This window comes from Phoca vitulina, unplaced genomic scaffold, assembly GCF_004348235.1.
Source record: "Phoca vitulina isolate PV1807 unplaced genomic scaffold, GSC_HSeal_1.0 scaffold24, whole genome shotgun sequence".
Classification (NCBI taxonomy): Eukaryota; Metazoa; Chordata; class Mammalia; order Carnivora; family Phocidae; genus Phoca; species Phoca vitulina.
In genome coordinates this window covers 17,864,799-17,887,277 of record NW_022589727.1, presented here as the reverse complement: position 1 = coordinate 17,887,277, position 22,479 = coordinate 17,864,799, and the positions used below count along the sequence as shown (strand labels likewise).

Sequence of the window (22,479 nt, the reverse complement as noted above, 5' to 3'; positions counted from 1 at the left end):
ATTGAAAGTAGTTAAAACCTTGGCAAAAGTTTTACATGTTTTAAGTATTAGAAGGGCAGTACTCTACATATGTTAGCAGTCCTCAGTCTGGAAAGCTGAAGTCTAAAAATCAAGTAATGGATAAAGACGGCAGGAATATATTCCCTAAATTACAAAATACTAGAACTATGAAACATACAACCTGAAATCTGGAAGACTAAAAATTTTGAACAAAATATCTACTTCCAAGAGACAGAGGATAATAAATGTATAGATACTAGGGAAAATAAACTCAAAGTGATAGAGGTAACCATAATAATTAGTTTAAAAGAAAAAGATGCAACAACATAGCTAAAGAGAGTTCTTTGAAAATTAATCAAACAAAGCCTTAATGAGACTGATTTTGAGAAATTTATTGGAAATATCCAAATAAATATTAGGAAAAAAATGGAAAACATTAGGAAAAAATATTTAATTACAGATCCAAAATAAGTTAAAGAGACAATAAAAAACAACCTTGTAACAATACATTTTGAAACTTAAATGGAAAGGATAAATCCCTGGAACTAGATAACTTGTCATAATTGACCCAAAAAGAAATAGAAAACTAAAATAGTCCTATAACCATAAATATGTCTACTTAATACTTTAAAAAAAAATCTAAGATAATTTTATATAAGCTCTTCCAGGGAACAGCAAAAGAGAGAATACTCCCAAACTCATCTTATGAAGCCTGTATAACCTGGATAGTAAACCGTGATGAGGACAGAACAAAAAAAGAAATTACAAGCCATTCTCACTCATAAATGGATGCTAAAATCCAAACGAAACCAAATCGAGGAGAATGTTAAAGATAATACGTAATGACCAAATTAGGTTTATCCCAGGTACACACAGATGGCTTGTCATTAGAAAAAGTCTAAAAATATAATTTAAAAAAAATATATAATTTGCCACCTTAAGAAAAACCTTATGATTCTCTTATTAAATGCAGAAAGAATTTGATAAAATCCATTCCGTGATTAAAAAACAATTCAACAATGTAAGAATGAAAAAGAACTTCATTAATCTGATAAATGATATTTACTAAATATCACTCTTAATAGTGAGTCGTTGGAAGTTAGAAGTGTGCCTTTTTTCAAAACCAAGGATGGATTCCCACCATCTCAGCTTCTATTCAGCGTTGTCCTGAAGGCCCTGGCCAGTACATTAGGAACATGAAAAATAAATGAGATGTAAGAATTGAAAGAAAGGAGCAAAACTGTAATTATTCATAGATTATGAATGTCTATAGAAACCACATCAGTCTATCTTAATTATTTCTACTTTCTCGCTTCCCATTTACTCTGCTACTCATTGCCATCTAGCTTTGTCCTATGTCATGCTTCCAGAACTTCCTTCATACAAGACCAATAATGAACACATTTCAGTTGTTACCTCAACTTCTTGACCCGATTGTCCCCATTGGCCTCCACTGTTCTGGATTTTTCCTGCCTCTCTGGCTGCTTCTTCTCAGTGCTGTCCACTGGCTTCCTTTTCTCCCACTTGTCTTTTAATATCAGTATTAAATCCTTTGATTTCAAACTTTTTCAAGCTATAGGTGTCCTAGGTGATATTCTTTACTCAAGCTCCATGTTTATTCAGGTGACTTTCAATACTAATAATTTGTAAATTTTTGTTGGATGAATAAGGAGACCCTTACTTGGATGTCATCATGTCCAAAGGTGAACTCATCCTCCCCCTACTCCCTTTACTCCCTCCTTCAGTCACCTTCCATCCACTGATTTATATACCATAGTCTGGGGGTCATCTAGGACTCCATTTTCTCCTTCATTCCTCATACTCAACTATTATCAGCTCCTAGAAGGTTATCTTTGAAGTCTCTCTCTGCTCTTTATCTTCCTTTCCTTTTTGTTAGCCAACAACTTGGTTCAGACTCTGATTATCCCTCTCTTGAATTCCTGCACCTGGTCACCCTGTTTTGAGGCCTTCCTTTAATCCTTCTCATAAGGAGCAAATTTGATTAAATCTCTCCCCTGATTAAAATCTTTCAATGATTCTAACAGCCCAAGATAATATTCAAACTCTTTAGGCATATTTGATAAAACCTTTCAAGAAAACCCTTCTTCTATTCATCTAGCCTTGACCAGTTAGCAAGGTAAACACTCTGTAAATACTGAATTAAGGAAAAAATTTTATGTAAAATAACAGATATCAAATCAATGGTGGACCATTATAAAAATGTATAGGGGTTATATCCTTACCACTCTTACATTAAAATGAGAGGATAATTATATCTGCTATACCTCATTCAAAATTCATCAGACAGAATATAAATCAGGCACTGCACTCTCTAGTAGGAATACAAGACAAATACAATTGCAGGCAGGTTACAGACTTTATACCATTGTTGATACAAAAACTTAGGAAAAGATCCTGGGTCATACCAAGCATGACAAGGCTAATAGCACACATACACATTCTCTCTCTCTCTCTCTCAGACTGCTGAAATAATTACAACCTTAGTATTTTTGTTCAAATACTTCACAAATTATCAAAATGAAAACCTGCTTCATGCTACATAAACTTCCTATTAAATAAATTTAAAAACATTAAAAACATTTAACTTATGTCCTACCTGCTTCCAAAATTAATTTGCAGTATATTTCCTGACTATACATACAAACTAAAAGTTTAGGAATAATGTAGAATAATGTGAACCAAGTAAAAAAAAATCTAAATTTCTAATTTTTAAAGGAATTAAAAATTCTTATAATCCTCACAGAGCTTATAAACACAATATATTTGAATGTCAAGATACTAATAAATTTATAAAAGCTTTTTAAAGAATATAGATAGCAAATGTTATAAATTATACACAAAGCTTAGAGCATGCTATTGCATAATTATTTTATTCATTATTTTACATACAGTATTCTTAACGTGCTTGACTTTACTTATATACTACCCTGGTAGTACATGCATGTGCTTTTAATATGGAAAATCTAATGAACTTTTTAATTTTCCCTCATTCTGCAAGGTGCACAACTGAGGGTACAGAAATTATGTGGGTCACTTTCACCCTCAATGAAATTCCCTAAAATTAACCTTTAAAAATGTTCTAAAGAGGGGAGACTAGAGTCCTGCAATCATATTCCCAGTGACACAAATTCCTTTAAGATCCCAGTCTAGTAAAAGTAGTACTGGGACAAAGGGTGATATAGCTCTCTGGCCATCATGTTCAGATTAAATGTCTTAAAAAAAAAAAAGATTAAATATCTAAATCAAAACCCAGCTAACGTACCAAAGTCATCAGCTTCACGGCTGAAATCAAACATTATCTGGACCAGAGATTAACTTCAGTGTGCCCTCAAACTAAAAAGAAAATTTACACTTAATACCCATATTCTAGCCTACACATTCCTCCACCAACACGCATTTCAAGCATTTTTCTCTTTTGAAAAAGATTCCTGCTAAGTTACTCTACGTCTTTAAAACAAAATGCCTTCATTCCGTCTTTGAACCTAATTCAAGTTAAGAAACTTTTAATAGCTTTAATAACTATCAAAAGCTGTACTAAGCTCCTCCCTGGTATCTTTCCTTTCCTACTACCCTCCCTCCAAATCCAGAAAAAGCTAGCACAACAAAAAACACAAAACAACTAGCCACATGCTCTGAATGCTGGGGAACGTGATTCTCCACTGGTTTAGGCTACAAAGAAAGCCTATGAGTAATCAAAAATCCTTAATCAAAACAAAGTTAAAAGCTACCTCCCTCCCCACTCCCCAGCCCCAGTATAATTTCCCTCTCTTTAATCCACTCGTGCGTTTCCCTGGAATTTTAGCAGCCTCCTAACGGATGGTAAATTCATCTCAATGTCAGCCAGGGCAGAGACATGCAAAAAATCACTAACTTGGAAGGTTATTTAGGACAATAATGTCTTTCACTGCCTTACTCCTCCCACTCCGGCCCCACTTGACCTACTACCAATATTTAGCTGAAAAAAAAAAAAAAATCTGTCCAGTCTTTCCCCCCAAGTGGCTCTTCCTGTGGGAACCCGACTCCCAAGTACGGAGCCAGCAGCAAGACCCTGGCCAGGCCGGGAGAGCAGGGTCTCCCGGCTTCACGCACCCCTCCCCACTCACCCGCAGCTGCACTCCGCTCCACACAAACACGTCCAACTATTCTTGGATCTACTCACATCCCTAGATCTGGTCTGGCCGCCCTCCCCGCTTCCACCCCCCAACCCCCCGGGTGTCCTCTGCCGTCCCTCCTGAGGCTGACCTCGCAAAGCCCCCAGTGGGCACACACACACTCACCCACCTGGGCCGGATCTGGGGCTCCCCGCCGGCGCGCTCCGCCCTGCGCTCCTCAGCCAGCTCCAGCACAAATGCGCTCGGCCTGTTCCTCCGCCTCCCCTCCAGCCCAGCCCGGAGGCGCGACCCAGGGCGGCACCGCAAGGTCTCCCTAAGTCACCTTTCCTCCGCCCGCCCCCGGCTTCAGCGAGGTCAAGGAGAGGCCCGGCCCGCCCGCCCACGGCCCAGGACTCCCGCGCCGGCCCTCAGGCCACCAGAGGTCCGTGCAGCGCCTCTCGGCCGCAGAGCCAACGCCACCCTCCTCCAGGGCTCGCCCGGGAGAGTGCGAGCAGCGCGGCGAATGGCCTGCAGCAGGCGGCTCCGCGCGGCCGCTGTCGTCGTCCAGTCCCTCCTCCCCCGGGCCCCCTCCCGCGGGGCCCGCTCCTCGGAGGCGCAGGTGGGGACCTGCTCGGAACCACGACAGCCTGCACGCAGCCCCTCCAAAGAAGCGAGCGGACTACTAGCCCGCAATTCTCGGGAAGGAAGTAAGGAAACTGCTACTCGTGCTCTGCGTGCATCCCACGGAGGCTCCTGCGAGGTCCTAGAGCGGGCTGTGTGCTCAAGCCCTCTCCTGGCGACGCCTGCCCTGACAACTTCTAAATGGCCAGCCCACCCCCAGGGAAAAGCAGAGGAATCCTCTTTGGACTCTTGCGCCTCAAAGGTAACTGACCCTTACTCAGGCTTACACTGAAGAGCGGAGGTTTCCAATTCCACAACAAAGACTGAACTAGACTTCATGTATTTATTTTTTATGCACTTTCTAAGCTACCATTTGAGCAATGAAGAAAACAATGGTATTAATCCTACTACTGTGAAACCTACTTATATGGAATAGATGGTTTCTTATTCCAGCCAGGCTTGAAGGGTACAGGAAGATTCAAAGGATAGCAAAACCCACCTCCTAACTACTACACTTAAGTGGGATGGTCAGGCTATTGAGATTTCTAGTTAACTATGAGGTTCTGGTGGGAGTGGAGTACACATAACTTTTTGTTCCAACAGTTTTAAACAGTATAAACCTGTCCTCAAACTTTAGGGAGCAGAGTAATACTGAACCAAACTGAGTATTTCTTTGACAAGATCCTAGGGTACTTTAAGTTCACTATTCAACAGCGGTGGCTCTCACTGAGCTACAGATTAAAACATGTAGAAGAGGATACAACAGTACACTAGAAAATTTGGAATTAATGTCAGTGAGGTTTCATGGTGTCTTTGAAAAGTCAGTTTGCTCCCCCCCCCCCCATTCTAAACTGATAACTAAGTGGTATTGTGAAAAGTCACATTTGGCACTAAAAGCAGCCACTACAGAATCTTCCCCCTGGCTTCTAAAAATTAGAGAATGAATTCAGTTTACAGAAGTACTAGGCAGCGAAAACAACAAAATGTTTTAGAAGGCAATTGACAGAGCACCTAAACTGTGCCAGGCACCGTACCAAGGAACTTCACATAAAATAACTCATCTGTATTCTCCTCAGATTTGGAAATGGAATTCCCAAACATATGTTAATTTGCTCAAGGTCAAGACAGCAGAAAGTAGATCCTGATTGGTCTGATCTTTGTATTCTTTCCTTTGTACATTTATTATGCATTCAGTTAGATATTAACTGTCTACTCCAGGTCAAGTACTATACTAGACCCAGATCCTACAGAAATAACTACGATACAGTTGCTTACTTAAGGGGCTCTTTAGTAAATATATCATCAGACAAGTAAATATATAATGATACAATGTGGTAAGTGCTACAGTGGCAAAGACTCCTAGAATAGGAGGGATTTCTAAACCAGTTCTGAAGGGTGGAACCTGGGATGAGGAAATGGTGGCAGACATCTGACAGAGCAATCCTGAGAGCTCTATCCTCATAGAGTGGCAGTGGGGGATCTGAGTGTTGGGTGGGAGGAGAGGGAGGACAGGGAGACAGACAGCTGAGAGACAGGAAGGAAAAATGACAGAACTTGATAAGTGTGGGGGAATAAGGAAGAAGGATGAACTGAGGACAGCTCCCATGATCTTGGCTTGGGTTCCTGGATAGGTAGTAATTCTGTCTCTGAGCTGAATGGATAATTCAGCGTTAGACACACTGGTTTTGAAATGCCTATGATATAATCATATCTAAATGTTTAAAAGGCAGCTGGATATACTGGTTTATAGCTCAGGAGAGATCTAAGGTGGAGATATCAGAGTCATCATGGATTTCTGTTTGAAGGAGTGGCTAAGATCATCCAAGGAGAATGCTGAGTGAGAAGGCCACCCACAGAAACCAGGGACACTAACACTCAAGGCACAGGCAGAAGAAAAGATCCTTCAGAAGGAAACTGAGGAGGAGCTGCTCTAAAGGAAAGAGAAGCCAGAAGAGGTAGGCACCATGGAAATCACTGAGAACTCCAAAAAGCAAGTAGTCATCAAACGCCAGATCCATCACAGGACGAGCAAGGTAATTTAAGGGTATCCTCTGATTTAGCAGTAAGGAGATTATTGGCAAGAATGGTTTCAGTGGGCTAGTTGAGGAATAAAGTAGAAACAGAAATTATCACATTTTCCAAAATAGAATTGGAAAGGAATGTAGGGAGACAGAAGCTGTAAGGGAGTAGAGGATTCAAAAGAAGAGAGGAGCTGTTTTTGAAGCAGAATGGAAGGAGACAGATGCCAACGAAAGGAAAGAAAAAAGAGACTGGGGGTTGGGAGTGGCAGGGAACTGGCAGCAAATACAGTCACTGTCGGGGTGCCTGGGTGGCTCAGTCGTTAAGCATCTGCCTTGAGCTCAGGTCACGATCCCAGGGTCCTGGGATTGAGCCCCACATCGGGCTCCCTACTCAACGGGAAGCCTGCTTTCCCCTCTCCCACTCCCCCTGCTTGTGTTCCCTCTCTCTGTGAAATAAATAAACAAGATCTTTAAAAAAAAAAAAATACAGTCACTGCCTCCATGTTTAACAAAGAATTTTGCTCAGAGCAGAGGGAGAGGAGGAGACTGAAGAGATGACAGAGAGGTAAAGGCCCAAAAGGTATAAACATGAAGAAATGAAAGAGAATAGGAACAGAAAATGACTAAAGGCCTTTGAACAGACCAGGAAACTAATGAATATTAGAGACCTTGACTTTATAGAGCTGGAAGCTCACAGGAGGGCATGGTTTCTCTCCAAAGATATCAGCATCTGGTCCAAAGTTGCAGTACCTTTTGGTTGGTCCAATTTAAGGTCCAGATCTCTCCATTATACCACAAACTTAGCATCACTATCATCCCAATCATACTTTTGGGTTACAGCTCTTTAGTAGTCAGGAAATTTAACACAGAAGCATAAAATATTTTATGAGTGAGCTTACACTAATTTTAAGTAAGCAAGTTCCTACTTCAGAAAAACTGGTTTGATTAATATCAAAGGGAGCTCGATGATACACAGAACAAGAAGGGGACCAATGATGGCACTGTGTGACATTTTAGCCACTTCTGATACCACTCTCTGGTGAGGAAAACTACAGAAACAAAAATAATTCATAAAGCCAGTTTCTAGCCTTTTGAAATTTTTTTTTCTTTTTTTTTTTAAGTAGGCTCCACACCCAATGTGAGGCTTGAACTCATGGCCCTGAGATTAAGAGCCCTGTGCTCTACCGACTGAGCCAGCCAGGTGCCCCACTAGCCTTTTGAATAGAACTCTCAAACAAGGTTAAAGACAAATTACGGCATTCACATTCTCTCATGTCTCCCTATATTACCCTAAAAACACCTAATAAGTTTCCCTTTAGTAAATCAATCACAAGCTTTACAGCTTGCTTTATATACTGCAGTTTTTTTTAACAACATAGTGTTATTTACAAGTAAAATATGCCTACATAATGCACACCATTTATAGAGATCTATGGAAACCTTAAATATCTGGGTCTTATCAGAGCATCCCCACATAAGCAAAGAACACTCACATACCACAGAAATAGAAAGCCCCAAATCCAGGCACTAAGGCTTGTGCTCTTTATAAACCCCTAAGTTTCTCATACAGAGCCAGCTTGCTCTTACTGGGGACATAATTTGACCAAGTTTGGTTATCTGGTTTTCTTTTTCATAAGCAACATTAGAAAGAGTAAACAGAAGGGATCAGTATTACACTGCTACAGACAGGCACACAGCCGAGCTAAAAATCAAGAGAAAAAAATTTTAAACCCCATAAAGTGCAAAAGTGAATTCAAGGGCATTAGCAGGACTGGGCCATTTAGTCAAATTACAGAGTTCTATAAACATTATCCCCTGAAGGCATCTCTGTATTAAGACACAGAGTAATTATGAACATACAAAAAGGACAATCCTGAGGCCCCCAGAAAAGATAAAATTAAGTGCTAAAAATTTAGCATAAGATGTAAATGCATAACATTTAAAATAACTGTCATCAAAAAGATTAGAATAAAAACAGTTTTGTGGCCGCAAGGGCTGGGATCACTTAGATCTACTGGATCCCCATTACATGCCAGGTAGTATACAAGGTGTTTTGCCAAGATGATCATACCTACTTTTCAAAACACTCTTTTTTGGTTGATTGCCACTTTAAAAAGGTAATTATATATGAAAACTGTGGCAAAGAGAGATTAAGGAGCAGAACATGGAATTAGACCCAGGTCTCTGTGAGTTCAAAGCTTATGATTGTTCTTTTAACAAAATTTCTAGATAACAGAAATACAATTTATGATTCCAGATAAATAAGGCATTACAATACCTAATTATTCTGTGATGACCTCAAGTACACTATTAAATTCCTATGTTGTAGGTCTTAGCCATATAAAAAAAACTACCTTCAATGATGCCATTTATCTATTAAATATTTGGGGGCCCTTTTCATTGTCTATAATCCTATTTCTCAGAAGGAAATCCATAGAACCTCAGAGTTGCTACTTTATAGCATTACTGAAAAAGAATCTTAAAGATACTTTGCAAGTTTGAAGCAACACATGCCATTTCCTAAATGAGTACTGTGTGCCACACAGTATGTTAATATGCTCTATATACCTATTATTCATCTATATACATTTGACCCCCACACCTGACACTGAGGTGTTTATACATTTTCATTTTACAGAAACTTGCCCATGGTTGGTTAGGGAAAAGACTGAGATTTTAAAAAAAGGTCGATTAGACTTTCAGTCTTCAGTGCTTGTTAATGACTTACAGTATGGTCTCCTTTATTTGAAAGATGGAAATATCAAGGTTCAGAGAACTTAAGTAGCCCTTTGTCACTTGAATAATAAATAAGGATGAGAAGAACACAATCATTCCACAGATACTCAAATCTTCTTTAGATAATACCACCTCCTCCCAAAACGATTTAAATCCAATGCTAAAGACACATAAGCTCCAAAATACCATCAGAGAAAAGGGGTCACAAGTGTTAATTAGATAGCATCCTATAATAACTGCTGATTTTTACTCAGGGCTTACTATGTGTCAGGAACTATGCTAAGTATTTTGCTTACATTATGTTATTTAATCCTCATGACAAATTTAAAAGTCTAATTAGTCTAAACTTGAGGCTAATATACTCTTGCACATCTGGATTTTTTTTTTTTTTTAAAGATTTTATTTATTTATTTGAGAGAGAGAGAATGAGAGAGAGCACATGAGAGGGGGGAGAGTCAGAGGGAGAAGCAGACTCCCCGCCGAGCAGGGAGCCCGATGTGGGACTCGATCCCAGGACTCCAGGATCATGACCTGAGCCGAAGGCAGTTGCTTAACCAACTGAGCCACCCAGGCACCCTTGCACATCTGGATTTTCAGGGAGGTAATTACCTAGGCTACATTTTTAAGCAAACAGTTTAAAAATTAGTATAGGCTGGCTTCTCCAGAAATTAAATCTAGAATTTACCTTGAAACTACACACCTCTAAAACAAAGACATTATTGATACATCCATCAGGTATCACATAAGAGACGTTAATGAGAATTAGTTTTACAATGTATTAAATATTACCTGAATTCCTAGACACCACAATTCGTTCATTTCAAAAATGTTGGACAATGCTATTTAGATTTATTTAGATCACTAAATCATGCCTCATTTAAATAACCTAGAATATGAAATCACCAAAAATAGAAATGCTGAGATGGGAGGGGTTATTTTCAAACAGTATTGGAAGAATTAACCATTTAAAATGTTTAATGAACAATTATGTTTTCCTGTGATAGTTAATAAAATCCTATTGAAAGACTTTCTGTAAATTTGTTTTAAATGATTTTCAGATCACTCACATTTTTTTCTCCAAATAAAATATGGAATTTGTGGAGTACATAACAAAGCTGGCGTTTAAAAAATTTTTATGTGAATTCACAAGGTTTCCGTTGTAGTCACAATAAAATTTTAGATCTTTACATATGAGAGAAATATACAAAACCATTTTCATCTATCTTGTTTTACCAAAACCTAATATCTAATTAAAAGGTACAAATAAATTGTAACAAGAATGAGAAATTTGGTGTCTTAATCTAAAAAGCTGAAGATTGATCATATATGTAGAAATTAACAAAATGGAAGTGAAAGCCTATAGCTGCTTGGCTTGCTTGCATTTAACATCATGAAAATGAGAAGGGGGAATAAATTAAAACAAGAAAAATCCTAGTCCAGGCAACCAAAACACATCTTTGCAACTTTTCAATCCTCAGAAAAAGAATTACTAATGGATAAACTTACCACTCTTACTAGTATTTGGAAAAGTGAATAGGAAAGAGCAGAGGGAAAAGAACATAAGATATTTAATCCACTGAGCTCATTTCACATAGGTAAGTTTAATAGCGCTCTATTTTCTAAAGAAAAGTATTATGTATTTTTCATATAAAACCTTTGGTTTCTATAATATTTTCACAACACTCTTGTTGAAATGCCACAAGAACTGTGAGTAGAAATTTAAACCATGGTTGATAAATACGGCTATACAAGTAAGTTAAATTTGAACACAAGTTACTTCAGAATCATCTTGTTTAATCAAGAATGAAGGAGTTCTAAATTTTAGTGAAAATGAAGCTTTCATTTTCTTTATTAAGACTATTTTCTCCTACCTTTGGTCAAATTGAAAGTAGTGATTTATTGGACAATCCAGTATGTGACACACAATTATTAAAAAATTCAACTCCAAACTACCTACCCTTTCTTGTTTAGTGAAGAGATTAAGGCAATCGCTCAAGGCTACACAAGTTTCTCTAGAAGCTTCAGAGACAACTTCAACTTTCTGAAGAAATGATGGAAGCATGTCTATAAATAAAAATAAACAAAATTAGTGGGATTTTAAGACCACAAACATTTTTGAATTACTTTTTTTTTTTTTTTTTAAAGTAATCTCTACACCCACCATGGAGCTTGAACTCAGGACCCCGAGATTAAGAGTTGCATGCTCTACCAACGGAGCCAGCCAGGCACCACAAACATTTTTACGTCTACTAACTTATGTTTCCTTCCAGCTGGCTGCCTTAAACAAAGCATATAGTATATTCCTTGAGCATCATTATTAGCACCTACTGTATTCAGGGTGCATAAATTGGTACAGTAAAAGAAAAGATGAAGCCTTGTCCTAGAAAGGCCTATATCCTGCAAGGAGAAGAGTCACAACTAAAAAAAATAATAATAAATAAAATGAAAATTTAAAAAATTATAGGAATAAATAATGTAATGTTTAAGGAAAGCAGCTGATTAACATTTCCTTTCATGATATTCTATGCTAGATAAGTAATTTTATTCAAAAGCCAAGCGCTAAAAAGAGCTAAGAATAATACTGTAGTTGATATGAGGGCTAACCTATCTAAAGGTGGCATTAACACAACTTTCTCTAGTGTTTATTGGATAAATGTCTGGCATGGAATAGGTCTTTTCACTCTTACAAATGTGTCCCTCTGGGGTCCAGTATCTTTCAGAATATAAGTTGAGGACAAAGAAATAGTAATATCACCACCTTCCCCAGTTCCCTAAGGAAATTTTAATCCATTTACCCATTACAAAAAAAAAAAACAAAAACCCACAACACCCAAAACAAAAACCAGAATGCTGACAAGAGAAAGCTGCAAAATGCACATAGATCATTTAAAAAAGAAGTAAAATGTCATGTCCTGTCCAGATTAATGCTAGCGAAATACTCTTTGTTCCAACAGTTTTGGACTTTGTGTTAATTATATATTAAGATCCTTTAAATGCGTCCCTTCAATCAAAAATAATATTAAGATGGGGCGCCTGGGTGGCTCAGATGGTTAAGCGTCTGCCTTCGGCTCAGGTCATAATCCCAGGGTCCTGGGATCGAGCCCCACGTCGGGCTCCTGACTCAGCGGGGAGTCTGCTTCTTCCTCTCCCTCTGCCTCTCCCACTGCTCATGCTCCCTCTCTCTATCTCTGTGTCTCAAATAAATAAATAAAATCTTTAAAAAAAATAATATTAAGAAAGCTTTTCATCTAAAAATAACTTAGGAGGTGAGAGACAAATATATACCACCCTCTGTCTTTTAAATAATCTCGATTCATTTAGAACAGGGTTCTTAAAACATGGTAAACAAGGTCAATAAGCAAAAGCAATCAAATACAAATGCCAGCAATTTGCAATTATCAGGCATAAAACAGTAGTTCTCTTCAAGAAACAAACATTTTCAAACAGGAAGTGGAAAGGAAAATAAAATCTACCAAGAACATGTAACGAATTATTTAGTCATTACTCCTAGGTGATAAAATTGTTACTATTGTTCTTCATTCTTTCCTTTAATTTTCCACTATTTCTATAGGAATGTGATTTTAGCAAAGAAAAGTCCTTTTCTTAGAAAAATTATTTCTCAAAACTCGTAAGGCAAAAGGGGACAACAAAAGGAAAAGGTCAGAGTGAATGAAGGTATGAACAACCTTTCATTAATATCTGGATATAAATACCAAATATCATTTTATCATATTTTTCTTTTTATGGAATACAGTTTCCCAGAGTTAGCTATTCTTAATAACACCCAAACAATTGAAAACTACTATATCCTAAAATAAATTTGATTTTACATACTTTATTTTTCATTTTGAATCTTTGATACATATTGTGAAGATTTATTCTTTACTTAGTTGCTAAATAGCAAAAAAGAATACCATATGCCAGATGCCACAAGACTTAAATAGTACCTCAACAGATGTCTCACACGGAGCTGTGGATTGAGTACGGTGAGGGGATGTACAAAAAAATCAGGCACAGCCTCTGCCTTCCATAAATGCTCTGGGTAATCTAGTAATTTTCCACTTTCATGGCACAAATGGTAAGATGGGAACACAGTCATTCATGGATGTGTTTCTTTTATTAAATACCATCATGCTTAATCATCTATAATTTTGTATGTTTTAGATATTTAACACTTTATATACTTGTTGATTAGCGTAAAACATTAAATGCCAAAATGAACTTGTATGAACTTCAAGATTTTAAATAAAACTGATTCTGTAACCTTTTAAAAAATACTCCAAGAAATATATATGGACTTTTAGGAATCCATTATTGAGAATGTATCAAATTCTTTTGTCCAAAACAGAGTCAAAAGTTACCTAATTTCTCTGACAGTCTGGTGTTCAAGCAAGATTTTGAAATTCACACTAACTTGCGCAGGAGGTCTGCATAAGAACTGACCCTCTAGCACCAGGGCAGCGCATCAGGGGCCAGGTGGCTCATAGTGGCATGCTTCGTAGATGATGTTTGCATATTGTTATAAAAAAAGAAAAAAACCGCTAGGCTTCCAGAAAAGTTACCAACTGGAAATCACTCCAAATATTATCTTAGCCAGTTAATATTTAGAGACTGAGTTGTAATGAACAATGTAAAAAGACTAGTATGTAAACACATTTGGCCTATTATAAGAATCACTTAATTTTGTACTAAAAATATTTTTGAACTCAGGAAAGATGCTAGAAGATCTAATGCAAAAAGCTTAACTTTAGAGACATATACAAAAAACTCACAATCTGTCATTTTCATGATAACACTGTACAATTTTTAACTGAGTATGTTTTAAAACTATTGGGGAAATACTTATTTCTTGTTATGTTAGCAAACTAAACCTAATACAGAGGACCTCCATTGTTCTCCTAATATGGAAAAAGTCCACACTCAAACTGACATTTAAGACACTCTAAACTGAATCGGTTTCAGCCAGACTGTTTTCCTGGAAATACTTGTTTTCCTAGAAATATTCTTTCACTTTACTGCCTCCAAACCTTTGTTCAAGATGTTTCCTCTTGCCCGAATACTGGAAATAATAATTATTCATATTCAGAAGTTTCTCCACTTAAACTTTTGTTCAAGGCCAAGTTCAAATTCCATCCTCTTCATGAAGCCTTAAATATTTTTTTTGAAGAAAAAACAGCAATACATCTGATTACGTATATAAGAGACATGATCTAACCTGCATGCAAAGAGGCATTTTAAAAACAGACTTTCACACCTAATTGGAATTATATAAATGCCTCAAGAAAATCCGTACTCTGCTCAGAAAAGGAGAAAAAGATATCTGCATATAAAAATCAACTGATCTTCTAAGAACTTTTACATAAAACTGTAATTTGAAAAAAACTGAGAGGCCCCTATAGAATATAAATTTTTGTTGTTGTTCAAATTAAGATGACTAGTGTGAACACAATCACCCACTAAACAAGTACTACTAAATCATTCTGTCTATATAGAATCTGCAGTAGCTGCAATGGAGAATATAAAACAAAGTTCAAAACTGCGTGTGTTAAATGAGTTATAGCATGAGTTAAATGAAAAAAGGTATCAAGGATACTATAAGATGTAGACAGCAAACAAATTATGCACTTAAAAAATGTTAACTATTCAGAGAAAGGAATAACCATTATGGGATGGAGTAACGGAATAGAGTCTGAGAATAGATAGGATTTGAGTTGGATCTTGAAGAACAATACTTTTAGTGCTAAATATAATGTGCAATAAAGTAAACATACCTAAAATATCTATAATTATTATTTTCAGATAGTATAGAAACCATTAGTCCTGAGAAGATCATATCAGAACTGTGATCAAGGGGGACTCCAGAAAGGCGAGAGGCTCTGTCTATATCTACCACTGACTGCGTGGTTGCCCCGTGGCAGGTTCAGTGCTGACTTGTACAACCTATATACTAACTTGACAAAACAAATTTAGTACTTACTTCTGAGTTCAAAAGAAGTGAGTTATAAATTTACAAGGTAGATAAGTAGGTCATTCATTTCATTCACTCAAAACATATACAGTTGACCCATGAACAACATGGGATTTGGGCACTGACCCCCTTGCAGTTAAAAATCCATATATAATCTTTGACTCCCCTGAAACTTAACTACTAAGCACCTACTGTTGACTGGAAGCCTTACAATAACAAATATCCTAGAGAAAAAGTGTTAAGAAAATCATAAAAAACAGAAATTACATTCACAGTACCGTGCTGTATTTATTTAAAAAAAAAAAAAAGCCACATATAAGCGGACCTATGCAGTTCAAACCCGTGTTGTTCAAGGATCAACTGTATATATGTCAAGTGCTTACAGGTAGCATGCACTGTTAAGGTGCTGAAGACGATCGGCAAATAAAACAAATTCCTGCCTTGGTGGAGTTTATATTCTAATAGGAGAGGGAGACTATCAACTACAATATATATATAGCAAGTTTGATAAGTGACAGAGGAAAAAAGCAAGGTAGGGGAATAACAAGTGTTGAGGGGAGTTGCAAGTTCGGACAGGATGACATATCAGTAAGGGTCCTGACAAGAAATGGCTGGCAAACTGAAAGGGCACCTGAAAACGTCTTTAAAAAAAGATGACACCCAAAGGGGAGGGTAAGTGAACTAATAGACTGGCATGCAGGACAGTTGCCACTGTGGAACGGAGAGGCAAAAAGAAAGGACAGTGTTGCTAAGGCCAGCAGGAGCTGGAGTCACAGGTGCGGGCTCTTCAGCCAGGGTCTATTACAGCCCGTGCAGCCCAGCTGTCAGGAGGGAGGAAAATGCCTGACTGCTCTCACCCCCTCCACCAATCCCCTGATAGGGTCTCCCTTTTGCTGAGTCCAATGAGAAGTCTGAGGGCAAGGAAGCCCCAGTAATGCAGTCTGTAGTCTGTAGCCAGGTTCTGTTTGAGTCAAGACCTGGGCAGGTGAGGACCTGAGTATCCTGGAGAAAAGACTTCCAGGCAGAGGGCCAGCACAGCCCAGGCTGAGCAGGAGTATGCCCAGCCTCTCCGAGGGGCAGCCAGAAGGCCAGTGAGGCTGGAAGACAAGCAAGCAGGGGTAACTAGGAGATGAGAAGAGAGGTGCCACATAGGACTGGAAGAGTCTGTGGGTCATTAGAAGGACTTTATTTTTCTTAGTGAGATAACCCAGAATCTACGTGATGTTTTGAGCAAAGAACATTATACGCTGGTGTTTTGGCAGGGACTGGAGGGTCAAGGGTAGAACCTGAGGGGCCAATTAGGAGGCTGTTTCAACACTGTGTGAAAGACGATGATGGTTTGGGCCTCAGTGACAATAGTGAAGGAGGCGGGAAGTGTGTTTACTCAAAGCCGAGATTTTTGAGCAGAGTTTTAAGTAGGTTGAACAAAAGTGCTTTTCCTTTAAGATATTTTTTCTTTTAAATAACTGAAATCATTCTAATTTCTTTAACCCGGAATTCACTATCTACATTTAGTAACATGCAATAAACTGTATGCATTAAAGTTGGCATATAAAGTATATCTTTTTTAGAAAGTAGTTTAGCAATGTATCAATAGGCACACAAATGTTAATATGCTTTCATCCACTAATTCCACTTCCAAGAATCCTATGGTAATAAAGCGATGTGATCAAATTTAAGTGTACATTATTCATAATAGTCAAAAACTGTTTAGTACAGATGGGTAAATTTAGGGTTTTATGGAAGAAGAGACTACTAGCCTTCAGGAAATCTTCAAATAGTTTTATTAGTTTGGGTGATTTTCTTTGTTTTCGTAATCATGTCCTTGATAAAGATAAAATAGTAGAGGTTTTAGCACTGCATTCACTGAATCTTGAAGGATATGTTGCCAATGCCAGATACATAAATTTTGGCATTCATCCAGACAGAAATTAGGCTTAAGGAAATAAAGTACTATTTCAATAGAGGACATTTTGGACCAAAACATACAATGAATATAGATGGTCCCTGACTTACAGTGGTTTGACTTAGGATTTTCTGACTCAATGATGCTATGAATGCAAAACACATGGTATACGTGGTACGGTAGAAACCATACTTCAAATTCTGAATTTTGATCTTTGTCTGGGTTAGCAATATGCAGTGTAATTTCTTGTGATGTGGAGCAGCGGCAGGGGCCACAGCTCCCAGTCAGCCACATCATCACCAAAATAAACCACTGATACACTTACAACCGTTCTGTATTCAGATATCCATTCTGTTTTCACTTTCAGTACAGGAGTTGATAAATTACATGGCTTTAACACTTTAATATAAAACAGGCTTTGGGGGTGCCTGGGTGGCTCAGTTAAGCGTCGGACTCTTGGTTTCACCTCAGGTCTTTATCTCAGGGTCATGGGATCAAGCCCCATATCCAGCTCTGTGCTCAGCATGGAATCTGCTTGGGATTCTCTCCCTTTCCCTCTCCCTCCCACTCTGCTCCTCCCCCCACACTTACATGCTTGTAACACTCTCTCTCTAAAGAAAATCTTAAAAAAACAGGCTTTGTATCAGATGATTTTGCCCAACTGCTGGCTAACGAAAGTGTACTGAGCGTGTTTAAGGTATGCTAGGCTAAGTTATGATGTTCAGTAGGTCAGGTATACTAAATGCATTTTTGACTTACAAGATTTTCAATTTACAATGGGCTTTCTCAGGATATAACCCCATTATTGAGGAAGATCTGTAATTGTAAATAAACTGAAAAACGCTTTTGTGATTGGGCTCTGATAGTTCTTAAATGCCATGATAAAGAGTTTGTATTTTAGGGGCATTTGGGTGGCTCAGTCGTTAAGCGTCAGCCTTTGGCTCAGGTCGTGATCCCAGGGTCCTAGGATCGAGCCCCGCACTGGGCTCCCTGCTCAGTGGGAAGCCTGCTTCTCCCTCTCCCACTCCCTCTGCTTGTGTTCCCTCTCTTGCTGTGTCTCTGGTCAAATAAATAAAATCTTAAAAAAAAAAAAAGGTTGTATTTTATTCTATAGTTTCAAAGACCCATGAAACATTTTTTGGGAAAAAAATTTTATGATCAAAAAAGTACTATTCTAAAATTAATCTGGCAGCAATAATGCCGTATTTTCACAGAAGCTGAGTTGTAGGAGTTCCTAAAAGGCTTTGGATTCCCTTTAAGGGTGGAATGCATGGGGTCCCAGAAGGCAAGATGCCCACAGGGGAGGCTGCGGCAGGGATCTGGATTTGACAGGACACAGAGCAGAACTAGTACGGCAGAACTTGGAGTAAGACGTAAGGAAGTAGCATCTAAAAGTTCATGTAATTTTGTATTAAAACGTAAGACAACCAACAATCACAACCACAAGGTCTGGATTCTGTCCACAAACATTTTAGTTCTTCATTTTGAGAAGTTATTGGCAAACTATGTAGACAGTTTGGAGCAGGATGTGTATTTATCAGCTACTATCTATCAGCAATAAAACACATGGTGCAAGATTACTCTGCACAATCCCTTGGCATTAAGGTAATGTAGTTATCTTCAACTCTAATTCCATTCATGAAATCATCTTAACCATTTACTATTTATATAATATGCAGATTTATCTATCTACACCCATCTTACAGAAAATGTTTACAATTGTTTGTGTATAAATCTATTGAATTTCATTTTAGATATATGAAATAACGTTGTCAGATCATTGTCAGACATCTCAAAGTTTTCCAGATGGCACTGTCTGAAGTATCTCTTTTGTAATATTGAATATTATGCATATCTCCAAAAATGCAAATGATGCATAGCATCGTTATGAGTGACAGGTCATACAGATAATCTGAACCAAGAGATCTCAAAGTTTAAAAAAAAACTACTTAATTTTGTTGTAGTTCTGATGTCATTTCTTTCTTTGGTCCATGTTAAAAGGATTAATCCTTATATTTCATCTAACTCTGGACATTGCCTACATCTTTTAAACATCATTAGTATCTCTTCTTACTTTTGATGTTTCTTGAAAATGGTGTTTTAAAAGCTCATTGATGGTCACAGTTGCATAACTGTAAATATACTAAAAACCACTAAAGGGTACTCCACATGGGTACATTTTAGACTGTGAATTGTATCTAATGAAGCTGTTCTTACTTAAAAAGTCCATTGAGGATGAAGAGTGCTAAGTAATATAATATTCCAGCCCACAATAATAAAAATGACTTAATTGCTGTCCTTCTTAAAGCTATCATTAATACAAATAAATGTTTATGGAACTGATGTAAAGAGATGCCCGAGGTCCATTTGGATAGATATAAAATATCTGTGTTCATTTTATTCTAATATTAGCATTTCTTTGCATTCCCTGGGCATATATAAACTAAACTGAGAAGTCCATAGAGAGAAACTAGTTCGTGATTAAAACTGATAGTTAACTCAGACAACTGAATCAATCAAATATCAGTGAAGTTATTTATAAACCCATCATAGCCGAAATCTAAAGCAATAGGGAGGAGTCTAAAGTCTAAGAAACACAGTTTTTAGTTTACAAAGTAATACTTTTTTGGGGTGCCTGGGTGGCTCACTCAGTTAAGCGTCTGCCTTCGGCTCAGGTCATGATCCCAGGGTCCTGGGATCGAGCCCCACATTGGGCTCCCTGCTCAGCGGGAAGCCTGCTTCTCCCTCTCCCTCTGCCTGCCGCTCTGCCTACTTGTGCTCTCTCTGTCAAATAAATAAAATCTTTAAAAAAAAAGTAATACTTTTTTTTCCTCGATATGTAATTTTTTTAATTGGATTTTTGATTTTGTATTGTATGTTATTTTGACTTTTGGAATATTTATAGTCAACTCTTGATGATTCATAACCAGTGGAGACTGAAGACATAAAAAGTTACTACTGAAAGGTAGATTAACAATTAGACAGTCATGGTCACATAGACATTCATAGAATCATAAAAGGCTAAGACCTGAGAACAACCAACCCCTTCATTTACAGATGGGGAAACTGAGGCTCAGAGAAGTTAAATGTACTGTTCAAAGTAACAGCTGGTAAGTGGCAGAGCAAGGATTCAAACACAAGACAGTTTAAAATTCAAGTCTTCTGTGGGGCACCTGGGTGGCTCAGTTGGTTAAGCGACTGCCTTCAGCTCAGGTCATGATCCCAGAGTTCCAGGATCGAGTCCAGCATTGGGCTCCCTGCCCAGCAGGGAGTGTGCTTCTCCCTCGGACCCTGCCCCCCTTCTGTTCTCTCACTCTCTCTCTCAAATCAAATCTTTAAAAAAAATAAAAATAAAATTCAAGTCTTCTGGAATTCATAATTAGGAGTCTTATTACATAGCCAAAATGAATTTATAGCCCCAAAATGTTAACTTTTTCTTTTTTTCTTAAAATATTAATCTACAAACCAAGCCTCTTCCAGTAGAAATTTTAAGTCGCTTTTTAAAAATTTCAAAATAGTCTTATCAAACATAACTTTGAATTCGAAACCGAAAATTATCTAACATGTATAGCAAACAAAACTACAAAGGATCGACATCTAGGATAATGGGTTGTGTTAAACAGTGGGTGTTATTTGGTAGTTTGCCCCCCAACTTTTTTTTTTTTTTTTTTTACCTTTAGCCATGTCACACTCCTTTATCATTTTCAGAAAGGTGGAAATTTCCCTATCTAGTTTCTGTTGGCATGTTTGTGCTTTCTGGGAAAACAAAAACAAAAAGCAAAATTAAAACTTTATTAATAAAGTATTTTTATAGTACATATACTTTACTGTTTCTGTCAAAACTTTTAGTTCACATGTTGACATACTACAATAATTAAGATATATTCTTGAGAGAGAAAAAGATAAAAATTTCCTTAGAAATTGAATATTGCATTTAATCACATACAGGTTTAAAAAATAAATCTTTCTAAATTTTAAATACATTCAACATTTGTCATGTAGACAATATACAATTGCACTGTTTCCAAGAACTCATTATACCATATACATATGAGTTAGATTTCTCCCGATTAATCCTTTTTGTAGACTTGATTAAATTCACCAAGGAATTATGAAATGCATTCCTTAAGAATATATTTTAAAAATTGTTTTTGTCAGGGCACCTGGGTGGCTCAGTCGTTAAGCGTCTGCCTTCAGCTCGGGTCATGATCCCAGGATTCTGGGATCGAGCCCCTCATGGGGCTCCTTGCTCAGGGGGAAGCCTGCTTCTCCCTCTCCCACTCCCCCTGCTTGTGTTTCCTCTCTCGCTGTGTCTTTCTCTGTCAAATAAATAAAATCTTTTAAAAAAAAAAAGGTTTAAAAACTTTTTTTGTTAAAAAAAAAAAAAAAAAAAAACCTAGATAGTAATACTTAGAAACCACAGCTGATTTTCGTTCAGCCATCTAAGGACATTTTCTTAGTAAGTCAAAGTTTATAAAAATAAGATTAAGTCAATTATAGGAAACATTCTTCTTGCACTTTGAAACTTCTACATTTTTGGATCCCTAAAAGCAAAACACAGAGTTTTATGACACAAGTTCCACCCCATCTTAGTCAAGATCTAGAAGTCCAAAATGAAAAGTCAGGTAAACACATTGATTATATTAACAATGTAATTTTGATGTTAGTTTTATTTACAGTTTCTCTTTCAAGAGGTAGGAAGAATAAGCAAGAAAATTATCATTGTAAAGTCAGTTGGTTATGGCAATGAAAAATGTTTATTCTGAGAACCTTGAGTTTCTTAATATTAAAATCACATTGTTGTAGGTAGAGTAATATTTATCCTTATAAATTCCCCACTTTGTACTCCTAATCCCAACTGGCTCATCACTAAACATTTTTGCTCCTCCTAAATCAGTCCTACATGACAAAGGGACACAGGTAAGCAGCCTTTTCTTCTTTTTCACCTTATAAAATTTTTAGTGCTTATGAAGCTCAGCTCAACTACAGCAGAATTATTCATGGTACCACATTAGTGACAGGCAATGTTCTCTTTAAAATCTACATTACTCTGTGTTGAGAGCTCTAACAACATAAAAATACCTACACTACACAATTTAAAACACCCCAGAAAGG

General features: G+C 37.4%; 1 protein-coding gene across 6 annotated transcripts in view; it reads right to left on the bottom strand.

Annotated features, from left to right (window-relative positions):
• The window catches only part of OSBPL1A (oxysterol binding protein like 1A), a 218,802-nt gene that overhangs the window by 111,449 nt on the left and 84,874 nt on the right, over window positions 1–22,479 (bottom strand). For 5 of the 6 annotated variants that reach the window (XM_032421388.1, XM_032421389.1, XM_032421386.1 and 2 more), the window contains 2 exons: window positions 21,039–21,120; window positions 11,448–11,554 (listed from right to left, as the gene is read on the bottom strand). In XM_032421388.1, the coding sequence (XP_032277279.1) occupies window positions 11,448–11,554; window positions 21,039–21,120 (189 nt within the window). Of the gene's footprint in view, window positions 1–4,302; window positions 4,931–11,447; window positions 11,555–21,038; window positions 21,121–22,479 lie in introns of those variants that run through there. The other variant, XM_032421393.1, reaches the window with a different exon arrangement.